Raw genomic sequence first — 18793 nt, 5'->3', positions numbered from 1 at the left:
TATTTTCAGGGGATGTCTTCTGTTCGGGGAAACAGGGTAACAGCAATGACTTGATGCTGCCTGTGCTTCTTGAATATCTGCAGTAAGGGAAGGTCTTTACCGGGTCTCTCTGTCCTCCCGCAAGCTATATAAAGCCACACTTCAGGATGCACCAGATAGGAGATTGAGACCCTGCACTGAAAAGGAGGCCAGATGTACCCAAAAGTGCCTCTTCAGCCAGTTCTTACCATTCAGAGGTGCCAAAACCTGTGGCTGAATAAACAAGCCCTGTTTGCTTACTCTGGGTTGGGATGAAACATTCAACCAGGATTCTGTAAAGTACACTTCTCGGTAATCCTCACATGTGTTTGCAGTTGAGGAATGAACACAAAGCTGCTCCCAGTTGGGAAAAAAGAGCTCCGGGTGGACAAGCAACAGCAACCAGATGCCCTGGGGGGATTAGAGAGCATTGCATTGAGGACACACGAGGCTTGCAAGCCAAATATGGATTTCTGCAGGCTGCGCAGGTTTTGCCTCGCCTTCCTTCTCTGCTCCTGTGTGCTCTGCCAGGGACATTTGCATCCCCACCTGGTAGCCGGGCTCCTTGCTGAGGGTTGCTGCCAGTGGTGGGATCCAAAAATTTTAGTAACAGGTTCCCATGGTGGTGGGATTCAAACTGTGGCGTAGCGCCAATGGGGCTGGGTGGGGCACAACGGGGGCGTGGCTGGGCATTCTGGGGCAGGGCATTCCTGGGCGGGGCTGTGGCAAGGACGCAGCCGCTGCGCCGGTCCTTGGGTGGGAAACGAATGCATGCAGGCACAGGCTGCCACGCACGCCGGTGCACCTCCTGCTAGACTGCTTCAAGTTCTGCGCGCTACTGCTGAGAGGAGGGGCGTAACTAAGGCAAAAATCACGTGGCAAAATCACAAATTAGTAACCCCCTCTCGGCACACACAAATAATTAGTAACCAACTCTCGGGAACCTGTGAGAACCTGCTGGATCCCACCTCTGGTTGCTGCCCAAAGCCACCTTTCGTCAGACAAGGTGGTGAGAAACAGCAGCTTCAAAGTGTGCAGGCCAGAACCGAGTTGCTTGCCACCTTGAGTCTGCTCCACAGTCAAATTGCCGCTGTTCCGTTGTTAGCTGCATCCAAAATGGGGTTGACCAGATCTGGGTTGGGAAATATGGTGGAGATTTGAGGGGGCAACGGGTGGAGGCAAGGTTTTGGATGGGACTTCAATGGGGTACAAAGCAATACAATCCACCTTCCAAAGCAGACATTTTGAAAAAAATAGTAATCGCCGCTGGCGGTTCAGAAGAAGTAGTGTTTGGATTTATACCCCATTTCTCTCCTGTAAGGAGACTCAGAGGGGCTTACAAACACCTTCCCTCCCCACAACGGAAACCTTGTGAGGTAGGTGGGGCTCAGAGAGTTCAGAGAGAACTGCGACTGGCCCAAGGTCACCCAATAGGCTTCGTGTGTAGAAGCAGAGAAACAAATCCAGTTCACCAGATAAGAGTCTGCCTCACATGTGGAGGGGTGGGGAATCAAACCTGTTTCTCCAGATTAGAGTCCACCTGCTCTTAACCACCATGCTGGCTCTACAGGTCAACAATCAGACTGTGAATGATCCCAGGCATTTAGTTCAGCAAACCTGGTTAAATTTTACTCTTTGGTGTAAGCAACTCCCACAACCATAGACTGGGAGTTGAATAAACTGACCAGCCGTCCCGCTTTTGGCGGGACAATCCCGCCTTTAAACAAGTTGTCCCACGTCCCGCGGGTTCTTCAAATTGTCCCGATTTTTGGGAGGCTGCCGCACTGCCTTCTGGGGCGCAAGGCAGTGCGGCAGCCTCCTCGCGCGCGGCTGCAGGAGTGCACTGCCTTCTGGGGCTTGCCGTTTGCCGCCTGCCACCTCTCCCCATCCTGGATCACAAAGGTGACCATCTGGTCACCTTAGAGTTGAATCAAAAACCCCAGCCAAAAGTTGAAAAACAGTGTTCTAGTGGTGAGCAGACTTCAACACAGCTCATGCTGTGGTTAGTTTGGAGGGGAGGCACCTTAGAGACCAATAAAATGTGTGTGTTTCCCACTTGTCTGTATATTCCTAGAGATGTTGATATTCAGCAAGATCTTTTTGGCCAGTACAGTCATCAGGAATTCACAGACTCAAACAGACAAGGTTCAGGGCTTAAGGAGAAGATTCCGTATTTATGTAAACACAGATGTTTGGGGTCTAAATACTCCTCCCATCCACAAAAGGCCGGAAGGTCCTAAATGGGAAATATCAGTGGTCATTCTGGCATTAAGGAAGCATGCACGAAGTCTGAGCATGCTCAGAGGAAAACCCAGAGAGTTCCAGCACTAAGAATTCGGGACGAGGCTAATTGAGTGTCATCTGAAGTACTAAAGCTGATGTGCCATCATAGCACAGTGCTTAAGATGGGAGAGCATAAACCAGGAGGTCTCATGCGCACTGAATGGGATTCAGAGAACAATGAGCAAGGTTTGCTTAAATTAAAGATCTTTTCCTCTCCTGCTTACTGGTTTGGCCTCCCGTGCCCCCAAAGACACCCCTGAGGATTGGAAGATCCGACTCCTTGGAAATAATGGTGACGTATGCAGAGGGTAGAACTCCGAGTAGGGAAATTGTAATTGCCCTGTGTAAGTGGAGTGCACAATGTAAATGTATTGATATATTGTTAATTGATACTGGGTATGTATCAATATTTGATATGTTGATGGACTGTTGATATATTGTTGATGGACTGTTAATATATTGTTGATGTATTGTTAATATACTGATAATATATTGTTAATATACTGATAATATACTGTTAATATACGTGCTCCCCCCTGTATTTTTCTCTCCCATTTGAACGGGGCCGGTTGGCACACTACCTGTATTGCTTAATAAACCCTGCTCAAAGGAGAGCCATAATGCTCGCCAGGTTTAATGTTATGCCTTCTGCCTTGTTACATGGAAGATTTAATAAGCAAGAAAAGGCTAAAAGATTGTGCCCATGTAACGATGGCTCAGTTGAATCTCTGGCCCACCAATCACTACACTGTCTCAGATTCAAGGAAATCAGATCCAAGTAAGTGAATCTTACTCCTTTACATTTACCCGATCTCCCCAATTTAATTAGATTACACTACTTGTTGGACAAGTCTGATCCTTCTCTCTGTATGATAGTGGCAGACTTTCTCCTGGAAATTACTAAACGCCAGTAGATTTCCCTCGACCTAACATTTATTTCCTGTATTGTATATGCTTTTTAATCCGTTTTTTTATTATTGTTGTACTGTTATCTATGCCAATAAAGGCTTGCTAACTACTTATTTATTATTAATGTATTGATAGTATGGATTTAGTATTGATATGTATTGCTGTAGCGCTGCTGTTAATGGTTGTTAGCAAATTTTGGGGCTTGGGGTGTTTAAATCGCCATCTGAAATTTCATCCTTATTATTTTGTTTGTATGTCTTTTATTAGTATTTACTTTGTTACAATGTATATTGTTTTATTATGTTGTTAGCCGCCCTGAGCCCTTCGGGGATAGGGTGGGGTATAAATTGAATTACAAATACAAATAGAAAGGGGAGATGAATCCAATCCCATCATACATGGATCTTTTAGGAAATGTTTCAAAGAAAGATCCTTCCCTCCCCACTGATCATTTCAGATCGTACTGGTGGTCTCATCTCAGGAAGATTTCCATAGGAGACGTGGCAGGAACCGCAGGGTCCAGCTCTTACCTGCCCGAGTGAACTGCCAGGTTTTGACCGATAGACATCAGGAGAGTGCTGGGGCCATGATCCCAAACGCACTCGTGGGCCCAGGACTCAGCAGTTCTCTCCAGCTCATCATCCCAGGTCTGCGGGAAAGAAAGAGGACAGGGGTCTAGATCAGCAGATCAAAGTCACAAAAAGAAAGTCCAGTCACTGGAAAGGCAATGGCAAAACCACGACAAAAACCAAGAACATCAGAACGAGCCTGCTGGATCAGACCAGAGTCCATCTAGTCCAGCTCTCTGCTACTCGCAGTGGCCCACCAGGTGCCTTTGGGAGCTCACATGCAGGATGTGAAAGCAATGGCCTTCTGCGGCTGTTGCTCCCGAGCACCTGGTCTGTTAAGGCATTTGCAATCTCAAATCAAAGAGGATCAAAATTGGTAGCCATAAATCGACTTCTCCTCCATAAATCTATCCAAGCCCCTTTTAAAGCTATCCAGGTTAGTGGCCATCACCACCTCCTGTGGCAGCATATTCCAAACACCAATCACACGTTGCGTGAAGAAGTGTTTCTTTTTATGAGTCCTAATTCTTCCCCCCAGCATTTTCAATGAATGCCCCCTGGTTCTAGTATTGTGAGAAAGAGAGAAAAATTTCTCTCTGTCAAAATTTTCTATCCCATGCATAATTTTATAGACTTCAAGGGGTGCCCATAGTGGCCAAGAAGGTAACCTTCTTTAGCATCAAAGCAGGAGGGAAGAGAACTGCTCAAAGCCTTTTTGACCAAGAAGAAGAAGAAGAAGAAGAAGAAAAAGAAGAGTTTGGATTTACACCCTGCCTTTCTCTCATGTAGGGAGACTTACAAACTCCTTTCCCTTCTTCTCCCCGCAAGCAACAGACACCTTGTGAAGTAGGTGGGCCTGAGAGAGTTCATAGAGAACTGTGGGTAGCCCTAGGTCACCCAGCAGGAATGTAGGAAGCAAATCCAGTTCACCCAGATAAGAGTCTGCCGCTCAGGTGGAAGAGTGGGGAATCAAACCAGACTCTCTAGATTAGAGTCCATGTGCTCTTAACCACTACACCACACCATTTCTCAGTGGTAGACCATCTGCTCAGCATACCGAAAGTTCCCAGTTCAATCCAGTTAAAATCAAGTCATAAATGATGTTTCAGGCCCCACTTCAGGTTGGCAACCTGACCGATTGTTTAAGATCATGCCAAGAGAAGAAAATGGCAGCATTTTTAAAAGCAAGCCACAGCCAGTACTTTTAAAGATATTTTCAAAGGGTAGCTATATTGGTCTGCCATTTGAGTCCCATAGCAGTGCTACTCGTCTGTCCAATGGGTTACTCAGATTTTTCTTTGGCAAAGGAGGCCTACTGATTCCCCCAATTATTAAAGCGTATCAGAGTAAAGTGCTGGCGCAAGTATTGTACGGAGCAGAAATCTGGGGATGGGACATTGCCAATGTAGGAAAATTGGAAACTGTTCAAAATATCTTTCTGAGAAAGATTTTGGCCCTGCCCCCTTCCACCCCTGCCCCGCTGCTCCGAATGGAAGTAGGGCTACCCTCCATCAGGACAAGAATCCATCTAAGAATACTTTTGTATCATAAAACCTTGGCAACTCTAAAGTCCAACCAATTAGTAAATCTGAGCTATAGACACATGACGAGAACAAACAGGGGGGATGATCAAATTTCTCCCATTTTAGCTCTTTACGAAATTTCTGATCTGAAAACTATTCATAGATGGGATGCTAGCAAAATTCGTGACTGGCTCTATAGTAGAGATGCTCTACAAGACAAACAACTTGCTTCCATTCAGAAATACTCCCCATGGTTCTCCTGCGTCAAAAAGAACAAATTCCACCCACCCCCCCCCCCACCACCCCCCCCCCCCCCCCCCCCCCCCCCCCCACCCCCCCCCCCCCCCCCCACCCCCCCCCCCACCCCCCCCCCCCCCACCCCCCCCCCCCCCCCCCCCCCCCCCCCCCCCCCCCCCCCCCCCCCCACCCCCCCCCCCCCCCACCCCCCACCCCCCCCACCCCCCCCCCCCCCCACCCCCCCCCCCCCCCACCCCCCCCCCCCCCCACCCCCCCCCCCCCCCACCCCCCCCCCCCCCCACCCCCCCCCCCCCCCACCCCCCCCCCCCCCCACCCCCCCCCCCCCCCACCCCCCCCCCCCCCCACCCCCCCCCCCCCCCACCCCCCCCCCCCCCCACCCCCCCCCCCCCCCACCCCCCCCCCCCCCCACCCCCCCCCCCCCCCACCCCCCCCCCCCCCCACCCCCCCCCCCCCCCACCCCCCCCCCCCCCCACCCCCCCCCCCCCCCACCCCCCCCCCCCCCCACCCCCCCCCCCCCCCACCCCCCCCCCCCCCCACCCCCCCCCCCCCCCACCCCCCCCCCCCCCCACCCCCCCCCCCCCCCACCCCCCCCCCCCCCCACCCCCCCCCCCCCCCACCCCCCCCCCCCCCCACCCCCCCCCCCCCCCACCCCCCCCCCCCCCCACCCCCCCCCCCCCCCACCCCCCCCCCCCCCCACCCCCCCCCCCCCCCACCCCCCCCCCCCCCCACCCCCCCCCCCCCCCACCCCCCCCCCCCCCCACCCCCCCCCCCCCCCACCCCCCCCCCCCCCCACCCCCCCCCCCCCCCACCCCCCCCCCCCCCCACCCCCCCCCCCCCCCACCCCCCCCCCCCCCCACCCCCCCCCCCCCCCACCCCCCCCCCCCCCCACCCCCCCCCCCCCCCACCCCCCCCCCCCCCCACCCCCCCCCCCCCCCACCCCCCCCCCCCCCCACCCCCCCCCCCCCCCACCCCCCCCCCCCCCCACCCCCCCCCCCCCCCACCCCCCCCCCCCCCCACCCCCCCCCCCCCCCACCCCCCCCCCCCCCCACCCCCCCCCCCCCCCACCCCCCCCCCCCCCCACCCCCCCCCCCCCCCACCCCCCCCCCCCCCCACCCCCCCCCCCCCCCACCCCCCCCCCCCCCCACCCCCCCCCCCCCCCACCCCCCCCCCCCCCCACCCCCCCCCCCCCCCACCCCCCCCCCCCCCCACCCCCCCCCCCCCCCACCCCCCCCCCCCCCCACCCCCCCCCCCCCCCACCCCCCCCCCCCCCCACCCCCCCCCCCCCCCACCCCCCCCCCCCCCCACCCCCCCCCCCCCCCACCCCCCCCCCCCCCCACCCCCCCCCCCCCCCACCCCCCCCCCCCCCCACCCCCCCCCCCCCCCACCCCCCCCCCCCCCCACCCCCCCCCCCCCCCACCCCCCCCCCCCCCCACCCCCCCCCCCCCCCACCCCCCCCCCCCCCCACCCCCCCCCCCCCCCACCCCCCCCCCCCCCCACCCCCCCCCCCCCCCACCCCCCCCCCCCCCCACCCCCCCCCCCCCCCACCCCCCCCCCCCCCCACCCCCCCCCCCCCCCACCCCCCCCCCCCCCCACCCCCCCCCCCCCCCACCCCCCCCCCCCCCCACCCCCCCCCCCCCCCACCCCCCCCCCCCCCCACCCCCCCCCCCCCCCACCCCCCCCCCCCCCCACCCCCCCCCCCCCCCACCCCCCCCCCCCCCCACCCCCCCCCCCCCCCACCCCCCCCCCCCCCCACCCCCCCCCCCCCCCACCCCCCCCCCCCCCCACCCCCCCCCCCCCCCACCCCCCCCCCCCCCCACCCCCCCCCCCCCCCACCCCCCCCCCCCCCCACCCCCCCCCCCCCCCACCCCCCCCCCCCCCCACCCCCCCCCCCCCCCACCCCCCCCCCCCCCCACCCCCCCCCCCCCCCACCCCCCCCCCCCCCCACCCCCCCCCCCCCCCACCCCCCCCCCCCCCCACCCCCCCCCCCCCCCACCCCCCCCCCCCCCCACCCCCCCCCCCCCCCACCCCCCCCCCCCCCCACCCCCCCCCCCCCCCACCCCCCCCCCCCCCCACCCCCCCCCCCCCCCACCCCCCCCCCCCCCCACCCCCCCCCCCCCCCACCCCCCCCCCCCCCCACCCCCCCCCCCCCCCACCCCCCCCCCCCCCCACCCCCCCCCCCCCCCACCCCCCCCCCCCCCCACCCCCCCCCCCCCCCACCCCCCCCCCCCCCCACCCCCCCCCCCCCCCACCCCCCCCCCCCCCCACCCCCCCCCCCCCCCACCCCCCCCCCCCCCCACCCCCCCCCCCCCCCACCCCCCCCCCCCCCCACCCCCCCCCCCCCCCACCCCCCCCCCCCCCCACCCCCCCCCCCCCCCACCCCCCCCCCCCCCCACCCCCCCCCCCCCCCACCCCCCCCCCCCCCCACCCCCCCCCCCCCCCACCCCCCCCCCCCCCCACCCCCCCCCCCCCCCACCCCCCCCCCCCCCCACCCCCCCCCCCCCCCACCCCCCCCCCCCCCCACCCCCCCCCCCCCCCACCCCCCCCCCCCCCCACCCCCCCCCCCCCCCACCCCCCCCCCCCCCCACCCCCCCCCCCCCCCACCCCCCCCCCCCCCCACCCCCCCCCCCCCCCACCCCCCCCCCCCCCCACCCCCCCCCCCCCCCACCCCCCCCCCCCCCCACCCCCCCCCCCCCCCACCCCCCCCCCCCCCCACCCCCCCCCCCCCCCACCCCCCCCCCCCCCCACCCCCCCCCCCCCCCACCCCCCCCCCCCCCCACCCCCCCCCCCCCCCACCCCCCCCCCCCCCCACCCCCCCCCCCCCCCACCCCCCCCCCCCCCCACCCCCCCCCCCCCCCACCCCCCCCCCCCCCCACCCCCCCCCCCCCCCACCCCCCCCCCCCCCCACCCCCCCCCCCCCCCACCCCCCCCCCCCCCCACCCCCCCCCCCCCCCACCCCCCCCCCCCCCCACCCCCCCCCCCCCCCACCCCCCCCCCCCCCCACCCCCCCCCCCCCCCACCCCCCCCCCCCCCCACCCCCCCCCCCCCCCACCCCCCCCCCCCCCCACCCCCCCCCCCCCCCACCCCCCCCCCCCCCCACCCCCCCCCCCCCCCACCCCCCCCCCCCCCCACCCCCCCCCCCCCCCACCCCCCCCCCCCCCCACCCCCCCCCCCCCCCACCCCCCCCCCCCCCCACCCCCCCCCCCCCCCACCCCCCCCCCCCCCCACCCCCCCCCCCCCCCACCCCCCCCCCCCCCCACCCCCCCCCCCCCCCACCCCCCCCCCCCCCCACCCCCCCCCCCCCCCACCCCCCCCCCCCCCCACCCCCCCCCCCCCCCACCCCCCCCCCCCCCCACCCCCCCCCCCCCCCACCCCCCCCCCCCCCCACCCCCCCCCCCCCCCACCCCCCCCCCCCCCCACCCCCCCCCCCCCCCACCCCCCCCCCCCCCCACCCCCCCCCCCCCCCACCCCCCCCCCCCCCCACCCCCCCCCCCCCCCACCCCCCCCCCCCCCCACCCCCCCCCCCCCCCACCCCCCCCCCCCCCCACCCCCCCCCCCCCCCACCCCCCCCCCCCCCCACCCCCCCCCCCCCCCACCCCCCCCCCCCCCCACCCCCCCCCCCCCCCACCCCCCCCCCCCCCCACCCCCCCCCCCCCCCACCCCCCCCCCCCCCCACCCCCCCCCCCCCCCACCCCCCCCCCCCCCCACCCCCCCCCCCCCCCACCCCCCCCCCCCCCCACCCCCCCCCCCCCCCACCCCCCCCCCCCCCCACCCCCCCCCCCCCCCACCCCCCCCCCCCCCCACCCCCCCCCCCCCCCACCCCCCCCCCCCCCCACCCCCCCCCCCCCCCACCCCCCCCCCCCCCCACCCCCCCCCCCCCCCACCCCCCCCCCCCCCCACCCCCCCCCCCCCCCACCCCCCCCCCCCCCCACCCCCCCCCCCCCCCACCCCCCCCCCCCCCCACCCCCCCCCCCCCCCACCCCCCCCCCCCCCCACCCCCCCCCCCCCCCACCCCCCCCCCCCCCCACCCCCCCCCCCCCCCACCCCCCCCCCCCCCCACCCCCCCCCCCCCCCACCCCCCCCCCCCCCCACCCCCCCCCCCCCCCACCCCCCCCCCCCCCCACCCCCCCCCCCCCCCACCCCCCCCCCCCCCCACCCCCCCCCCCCCCCACCCCCCCCCCCCCCCACCCCCCCCCCCCCCCACCCCCCCCCCCCCCCACCCCCCCCCCCCCCCACCCCCCCCCCCCCCCACCCCCCCCCCCCCCCACCCCCCCCCCCCCCCACCCCCCCCCCCCCCCACCCCCCCCCCCCCCCACCCCCCCCCCCCCCCACCCCCCCCCCCCCCCACCCCCCCCCCCCCCCACCCCCCCCCCCCCCCACCCCCCCCCCCCCCCACCCCCCCCCCCCCCCACCCCCCCCCCCCCCCACCCCCCCCCCCCCCCACCCCCCCCCCCCCCCACCCCCCCCCCCCCCCACCCCCCCCCCCCCCCACCCCCCCCCCCCCCCACCCCCCCCCCCCCCCACCCCCCCCCCCCCCCACCCCCCCCCCCCCCCACCCCCCCCCCCCCCCACCCCCCCCCCCCCCCACCCCCCCCCCCCCCCACCCCCCCCCCCCCCCACCCCCCCCCCCCCCCACCCCCCCCCCCCCCCACCCCCCCCCCCCCCCACCCCCCCCCCCCCCCACCCCCCCCCCCCCCCACCCCCCCCCCCCCCCACCCCCCCCCCCCCCCACCCCCCCCCCCCCCCACCCCCCCCCCCCCCCACCCCCCCCCCCCCCCACCCCCCCCCCCCCCCACCCCCCCCCCCCCCCACCCCCCCCCCCCCCCACCCCCCCCCCCCCCCACCCCCCCCCCCCCCCACCCCCCCCCCCCCCCACCCCCCCCCCCCCCCACCCCCCCCCCCCCCCACCCCCCCCCCCCCCCACCCCCCCCCCCCCCCACCCCCCCCCCCCCCCACCCCCCCCCCCCCCCACCCCCCCCCCCCCCCACCCCCCCCCCCCCCCACCCCCCCCCCCCCCCACCCCCCCCCCCCCCCACCCCCCCCCCCCCCCACCCCCCCCCCCCCCCACCCCCCCCCCCCCCCACCCCCCCCCCCCCCCACCCCCCCCCCCCCCCACCCCCCCCCCCCCCCACCCCCCCCCCCCCCCACCCCCCCCCCCCCCCACCCCCCCCCCCCCCCACCCCCCCCCCCCCCCACCCCCCCCCCCCCCCACCCCCCCCCCCCCCCACCCCCCCCCCCCCCCACCCCCCCCCCCCCCCACCCCCCCCCCCCCCCACCCCCCCCCCCCCCCACCCCCCCCCCCCCCCACCCCCCCCCCCCCCCACCCCCCCCCCCCCCCACCCCCCCCCCCCCCCACCCCCCCCCCCCCCCACCCCCCCCCCCCCCCACCCCCCCCCCCCCCCACCCCCCCCCCCCCCCACCCCCCCCCCCCCCCACCCCCCCCCCCCCCCACCCCCCCCCCCCCCCACCCCCCCCCCCCCCCACCCCCCCCCCCCCCCACCCCCCCCCCCCCCCACCCCCCCCCCCCCCCACCCCCCCCCCCCCCCACCCCCCCCCCCCCCCACCCCCCCCCCCCCCCACCCCCCCCCCCCCCCACCCCCCCCCCCCCCCACCCCCCCCCCCCCCCACCCCCCCCCCCCCCCACCCCCCCCCCCCCCCACCCCCCCCCCCCCCCACCCCCCCCCCCCCCCACCCCCCCCCCCCCCCACCCCCCCCCCCCCCCACCCCCCCCCCCCCCCACCCCCCCCCCCCCCCACCCCCCCCCCCCCCCACCCCCCCCCCCCCCCACCCCCCCCCCCCCCCACCCCCCCCCCCCCCCACCCCCCCCCCCCCCCACCCCCCCCCCCCCCCACCCCCCCCCCCCCCCACCCCCCCCCCCCCCCACCCCCCCCCCCCCCCACCCCCCCCCCCCCCCACCCCCCCCCCCCCCCACCCCCCCCCCCCCCCACCCCCCCCCCCCCCCACCCCCCCCCCCCCCCACCCCCCCCCCCCCCCACCCCCCCCCCCCCCCACCCCCCCCCCCCCCCACCCCCCCCCCCCCCCACCCCCCCCCCCCCCCACCCCCCCCCCCCCCCACCCCCCCCCCCCCCCACCCCCCCCCCCCCCCACCCCCCCCCCCCCCCACCCCCCCCCCCCCCCACCCCCCCCCCCCCCCACCCCCCCCCCCCCCCACCCCCCCCCCCCCCCACCCCCCCCCCCCCCCACCCCCCCCCCCCCCCACCCCCCCCCCCCCCCACCCCCCCCCCCCCCCACCCCCCCCCCCCCCCACCCCCCCCCCCCCCCACCCCCCCCCCCCCCCACCCCCCCCCCCCCCCACCCCCCCCCCCCCCCACCCCCCCCCCCCCCCACCCCCCCCCCCCCCCACCCCCCCCCCCCCCCACCCCCCCCCCCCCCCACCCCCCCCCCCCCCCACCCCCCCCCCCCCCCACCCCCCCCCCCCCCCACCCCCCCCCCCCCCCACCCCCCCCCCCCCCCACCCCCCCCCCCCCCCACCCCCCCCCCCCCCCACCCCCCCCCCCCCCCACCCCCCCCCCCCCCCACCCCCCCCCCCCCCCACCCCCCCCCCCCCCCACCCCCCCCCCCCCCCACCCCCCCCCCCCCCCACCCCCCCCCCCCCCCACCCCCCCCCCCCCCCACCCCCCCCCCCCCCCACCCCCCCCCCCCCCCACCCCCCCCCCCCCCCACCCCCCCCCCCCCCCACCCCCCCCCCCCCCCACCCCCCCCCCCCCCCACCCCCCCCCCCCCCCACCCCCCCCCCCCCCCACCCCCCCCCCCCCCCACCCCCCCCCCCCCCCACCCCCCCCCCCCCCCACCCCCCCCCCCCCCCACCCCCCCCCCCCCCCACCCCCCCCCCCCCCCACCCCCCCCCCCCCCCACCCCCCCCCCCCCCCACCCCCCCCCCCCCCCACCCCCCCCCCCCCCCACCCCCCCCCCCCCCCACCCCCCCCCCCCCCCACCCCCCCCCCCCCCCACCCCCCCCCCCCCCCACCCCCCCCCCCCCCCACCCCCCCCCCCCCCCACCCCCCCCCCCCCCCACCCCCCCCCCCCCCCACCCCCCCCCCCCCCCACCCCCCCCCCCCCCCACCCCCCCCCCCCCCCACCCCCCCCCCCCCCCACCCCCCCCCCCCCCCACCCCCCCCCCCCCCCACCCCCCCCCCCCCCCACCCCCCCCCCCCCCCACCCCCCCCCCCCCCCACCCCCCCCCCCCCCCACCCCCCCCCCCCCCCACCCCCCCCCCCCCCCACCCCCCCCCCCCCCCACCCCCCCCCCCCCCCACCCCCCCCCCCCCCCACCCCCCCCCCCCCCCACCCCCCCCCCCCCCCACCCCCCCCCCCCCCCACCCCCCCCCCCCCCCACCCCCCCCCCCCCCCACCCCCCCCCCCCCCCACCCCCCCCCCCCCCCACCCCCCCCCCCCCCCACCCCCCCCCCCCCCCACCCCCCCCCCCCCCCACCCCCCCCCCCCCCCACCCCCCCCCCCCCCCACCCCCCCCCCCCCCCACCCCCCCCCCCCCCCACCCCCCCCCCCCCCCACCCCCCCCCCCCCCCACCCCCCCCCCCCCCCACCCCCCCCCCCCCCCACCCCCCCCCCCCCCCACCCCCCCCCCCCCCCACCCCCCCCCCCCCCCACCCCCCCCCCCCCCCACCCCCCCCCCCCCCCACCCCCCCCCCCCCCCACCCCCCCCCCCCCCCACCCCCCCCCCCCCCCACCCCCCCCCCCCCCCACCCCCCCCCCCCCCCACCCCCCCCCCCCCCCACCCCCCCCCCCCCCCACCCCCCCCCCCCCCCACCCCCCCCCCCCCCCACCCCCCCCCCCCCCCACCCCCCCCCCCCCCCACCCCCCCCCCCCCCCACCCCCCCCCCCCCCCACCCCCCCCCCCCCCCACCCCCCCCCCCCCCCACCCCCCCCCCCCCCCACCCCCCCCCCCCCCCACCCCCCCCCCCCCCCACCCCCCCCCCCCCCCACCCCCCCCCCCCCCCACCCCCCCCCCCCCCCACCCCCCCCCCCCCCCACCCCCCCCCCCCCCCACCCCCCCCCCCCCCCACCCCCCCCCCCCCCCACCCCCCCCCCCCCCCACCCCCCCCCCCCCCCACCCCCCCCCCCCCCCACCCCCCCCCCCCCCCACCCCCCCCCCCCCCCACCCCCCCCCCCCCCCACCCCCCCCCCCCCCCACCCCCCCCCCCCCCCACCCCCCCCCCCCCCCACCCCCCCCCCCCCCCACCCCCCCCCCCCCCCACCCCCCCCCCCCCCCACCCCCCCCCCCCCCCACCCCCCCCCCCCCCCACCCCCCCCCCCCCCCACCCCCCCCCCCCCCCACCCCCCCCCCCCCCCACCCCCCCCCCCCCCCACCCCCCCCCCCCCCCACCCCCCCCCCCCCCCACCCCCCCCCCCCCCCACCCCCCCCCCCCCCCACCCCCCCCCCCCCCCACCCCCCCCCCCCCCCACCCCCCCCCCCCCCCACCCCCCCCCCCCCCCACCCCCCCCCCCCCCCACCCCCCCCCCCCCCCACCCCCCCCCCCCCCCACCCCCCCCCCCCCCCACCCCCCCCCCCCCCCACCCCCCCCCCCCCCCACCCCCCCCCCCCCCCACCCCCCCCCCCCCCCACCCCCCCCCCCCCCCACCCCCCCCCCCCCCCACCCCCCCCCCCCCCCACCCCCCCCCCCCCCCACCCCCCCCCCCCCCCACCCCCCCCCCCCCCCACCCCCCCCCCCCCCCACCCCCCCCCCCCCCCACCCCCCCCCCCCCCCACCCCCCCCCCCCCCCACCCCCCCCCCCCCCCACCCCCCCCCCCCCCCACCCCCCCCCCCCCCCACCCCCCCCCCCCCCCACCCCCCCCCCCCCCCACCCCCCCCCCCCCCCACCCCCCCCCCCCCCCACCCCCCCCCCCCCCCACCCCCCCCCCCCCCCACCCCCCCCCCCCCCCACCCCCCCCCCCCCCCACCCCCCCCCCCCCCCACCCCCCCCCCCCCCCACCCCCCCCCCCCCCCACCCCCCCCCCCCCCCACCCCCCCCCCCCCCCACCCCCCCCCCCCCCCACCCCCCCCCCCCCCCACCCCCCCCCCCCCCCACCCCCCCCCCCCCCCACCCCCCCCCCCCCCCACCCCCCCCCCCCCCCACCCCCCCCCCCCCCCACCCCCCCCCCCCCCCACCCCCCCCCCCCCCCACCCCCCCCCCCCCCCACCCCCCCCCCCCCCCACCCCCCCCCCCCCCCACCCCCCCCCCCCCCCACCCCCCCCCCCCCCCACCCCCCCCCCCCCCCACCCCCCCCCCCCCCCACCCCCCCCCCCCCCCACCCCCCCCCCCCCCCACCCCCCCCCCCCCCCACCCCCCCCCCCCCCCACCCCCCCCCCCCCCCACCCCCCCCCCCCCCCACCCCCCCCCCCCCCCACCCCCCCCCCCCCCCACCCCCCCCCCCCCCCACCCCCCCCCCCCCCCACCCCCCCCCCCCCCCACCCCCCCCCCCCCCCACCCCCCCCCCCCCCCACCCCCCCCCCCCCCCACCCCCCCCCCCCCCCACCCCCCCCCCCCCCCACCCCCCCCCCCCCCCACCCCCCCCCCCCCCCACCCCCCCCCCCCCCCACCCCCCCCCCCCCCCACCCCCCCCCCCCCCCACCCCCCCCCCCCCCCACCCCCCCCCCCCCCCACCCCCCCCCCCCCCCACCCCCCCCCCCCCCCACCCCCCCCCCCCCCCACCCCCCCCCCCCCCCACCCCCCCCCCCCCCCACCCCCCCCCCCCCCCACCCCCCCCCCCCCCCACCCCCCCCCCCCCCCACCCCCCCCCCCCCCCACCCCCCCCCCCCCCCACCCCCCCCCCCCCCCACCCCCCCCCCCCCCCACCCCCCCCCCCCCCCACCCCCCCCCCCCCCCACCCCCCCCCCCCCCCACCCCCCCCCCCCCCCACCCCCCCCCCCCCCCACCCCCCCCCCCCCCCACCCCCCCCCCCCCCCACCCCCCCCCCCCCCCACCCCCCCCCCCCCCCACCCCCCCCCCCCCCCACCCCCCCCCCCCCCCACCCCCCCCCCCCCCCACCCCCCCCCCCCCCCACCCCCCCCCCCCCCCACCCCCCCCCCCCCCCACCCCCCCCCCCCCCCACCCCCCCCCCCCCCCACCCCCCCCCCCCCCCACCCCCCCCCCCCCCCACCCCCCCCCCCCCCCACCCCCCCCCCCCCCCACCCCCCCCCCCCCCCACCCCCCCCCCCCCCCACCCCCCCCCCCCCCCACCCCCCCCCCCCCCCACCCCCCCCCCCCCCCACCCCCCCCCCCCCCCACCCCCCCCCCCCCCCACCCCCCCCCCCCCCCACCCCCCCCCCCCCCCACCCCCCCCCCCCCCCACCCCCCCCCCCCCCCACCCCCCCCCCCCCCCACCCCCCCCCCCCCCCACCCCCCCCCCCCCCCACCCCCCCCCCCCCCCACCCCCCCCCCCCCCCACCCCCCCCCCCCCCCACCCCCCCCCCCCCCCACCCCCCCCCCCCCCCACCCCCCCCCCCCCCCACCCCCCCCCCCCCCCACCCCCCCCCCCCCCCACCCCCCCCCCCCCCCACCCCCCCCCCCCCCCACCCCCCCCCCCCCCCACCCCCCCCCCCCCCCACCCCCCCCCCCCCCCACCCCCCCCCCCCCCCACCCCCCCCCCCCCCCACCCCCCCCCCCCCCCACCCCCCCCCCCCCCCACCCCCCCCCCCCCCCACCCCCCCCCCCCCCCACCCCCCCCCCCCCCCACCCCCCCCCCCCCCCACCCCCCCCCCCCCCCACCCCCCCCCCCCCCCACCCCCCCCCCCCCCCACCCCCCCCCCCCCCCACCCCCCCCCCCCCCCACCCCCCCCCCCCCCCACCCCCCCCCCCCCCCACCCCCCCCCCCCCCCACCCCCCCCCCCCCCCACCCCCCCCCCCCCCCACCCCCCCCCCCCCCCACCCCCCCCCCCCCCCACCCCCCCCCCCCCCCACCCCCCCCCCCCCCCACCCCCCCCCCCCCCCACCCCCCCCCCCCCCCACCCCCCCCCCCCCCCACCCCCCCCCCCCCCCACCCCCCCCCCCCCCCACCCCCCCCCCCCCCCACCCCCCCCCCCCCCCACCCCCCCCCCCCCCCACCCCCCCCCCCCCCCACCCCCCCCCCCCCCCACCCCCCCCCCCCCCCACCCCCCCCCCCCCCCACCCCCCCCCCCCCCCACCCCCCCCCCCCCCCACCCCCCCCCCCCCCCACCCCCCCCCCCCCCCACCCCCCCCCCCCCCCACCCCCCCCCCCCCCCACCCCCCCCCCCCCCCACCCCCCCCCCCCCCCACCCCCCCCCCCCCCCACCCCCCCCCCCCCCCACCCCCCCCCCCCCCCACCCCCCCCCCCCCCCACCCCCCCCCCCCCCCACCCCCCCCCCCCCCCACCCCCCCCCCCCCCCACCCCCCCCCCCCCCCACCCCCCCCCCCCCCCACCCCCCCCCCCCCCCACCCCCCCCCCCCCCCACCCCCCCCCCCCCCCACCCCCCCCCCCCCCCACCCCCCCCCCCCCCCACCCCCCCCCCCCCCCACCCCCCCCCCCCCCCACCCCCCCCCCCCCCCACCCCCCCCCCCCCCCACCCCCCCCCCCCCCCACCCCCCCCCCCCCCCACCCCCCCCCCCCCCCACCCCCCCCCCCCCCCACCCCCCCCCCCCCCCACCCCCCCCCCCCCCCACCCCCCCCCCCCCCCACCCCCCCCCCCCCCCACCCCCCCCCCCCCCCACCCCCCCCCCCCCCCACCCCCCCCCCCCCCCACCCCCCCCCCCCCCCACCCCCCCCCCCCCCCACCCCCCCCCCCCCCCACCCCCCCCCCCCCCCACCCCCCCCCCCCCCCACCCCCCCCCCCCCCCACCCCCCCCCCCCCCCACCCCCCCCCCCCCCCACCCCCCCCCCCCCCCACCCCCCCCCCCCCCCACCCCCCCCCCCCCCCACCCCCCCCCCCCCCCACCCCCCCCCCCCCCCACCCCCCCCCCCCCCCACCCCCCCCCCCCCCCACCCCCCCCCCCCCCCACCCCCCCCCCCCCCCACCCCCCCCCCCCCCCACCCCCCCCCCCCCCCACCCCCCCCCCCCCCCACCCCCCCCCCCCCCCACCCCCCCCCCCCCCCACCCCCCCCCCCCCCCACCCCCCCCCCCCCCCACCCCCCCCCCCCCCCACCCCCCCCCCCCCCCACCCCCCCCCCCCCCCACCCCCCCCCCCCCCCACCCCCCCCCCCCCCCACCCCCCCCCCCCCCCACCCCCCCCCCCCCCCACCCCCCCCCCCCCCCACCCCCCCCCCCCCCCACCCCCCCCCCCCCCCACCCCCCCCCCCCCCCACCCCCCCCCCCCCCCACCCCCCCCCCCCCCCACCCCCCCCCCCCCCCACCCCCCCCCCCCCCCACCCCCCCCCCCCCCCACCCCCCCCCCCCCCCACCCCCCCCCCCCCCCACCCCCCCCCCCCCCCACCCCCCCCCCCCCCCACCCCCCCCCCCCCCCACCCCCCCCCCCCCCCACCCCCCCCCCCCCCCACCCCCCCCCCCCCCCACCCCCCCCCCCCCCCACCCCCCCCCCCCCCCACCCCCCCCCCCCCCCACCCCCCCCCCCCCCCACCCCCCCCCCCCCCCACCCCCCCCCCCCCCCACCCCCCCCCCCCCCCACCCCCCCCCCCCCCCACCCCCCCCCCCCCCCACCCCCCCCCCCCCCCACCCCCCCCCCCCCCCACCCCCCCCCCCCCCCACCCCCCCCCCCCCCCACCCCCCCCCCCCCCCACCCCCCCCCCCCCCCACCCCCCCCCCCCCCCACCCCCCCCCCCCCCCACCCCCCCCCCCCCCCACCCCCCCCCCCCCCCACCCCCCCCCCCCCCCACCCCCCCCCCCCCCCACCCCCCCCCCCCCCCACCCCCCCCCCCCCCCACCCCCCCCCCCCCCCACCCCCCCCCCCCCCCACCCCCCCCCCCCCCCACCCCCCCCCCCCCCCACCCCCCCCCCCCCCCACCCCCCCCCCCCCCCACCCCCCCCCCCCCCCACCCCCCCCCCCCCCCACCCCCCCCCCCCCCCACCCCCCCCCCCCCCCACCCCCCCCCCCCCCCACCCCCCCCCCCCCCCACCCCCCCCCCCCCCCACCCCCCCCCCCCCCCACCCCCCCCCCCCCCCACCCCCCCCCCCCCCCACCCCCCCCCCCCCCCACCCCCCCCCCCCCCCACCCCCCCCCCCCCCCACCCCCCCCCCCCCCCACCCCCCCCCCCCCCCACCCCCCCCCCCCCCCACCCCCCCCC

The 18793-nt window shown here is 79.6% G+C and overlaps 1 protein-coding gene across 1 annotated transcript in view; it reads right to left on the bottom strand.

The window, feature by feature from the left end:
* Positions 1 to 18793, bottom strand: part of CRISPLD2 (cysteine rich secretory protein LCCL domain containing 2) — a 54796-nt gene that overhangs the window by 27555 nt on the left and 8448 nt on the right. Inside the window, 1 exon segment of the mRNA XM_048516088.1 lies at positions 3741 to 3859. Coding sequence (XP_048372045.1) covers positions 3741 to 3859 — 119 coding nt within the window.

This window comes from Sphaerodactylus townsendi, linkage group LG14 (genome assembly GCF_021028975.2).
Source record: "Sphaerodactylus townsendi isolate TG3544 linkage group LG14, MPM_Stown_v2.3, whole genome shotgun sequence".
Lineage (NCBI taxonomy): Eukaryota > Metazoa > Chordata > Lepidosauria > Squamata > Sphaerodactylidae > Sphaerodactylus > Sphaerodactylus townsendi.
The sequence above is the reverse complement of the archived record's forward strand: the minus strand, read 5'-3'. Positions and strand labels throughout refer to the sequence as shown.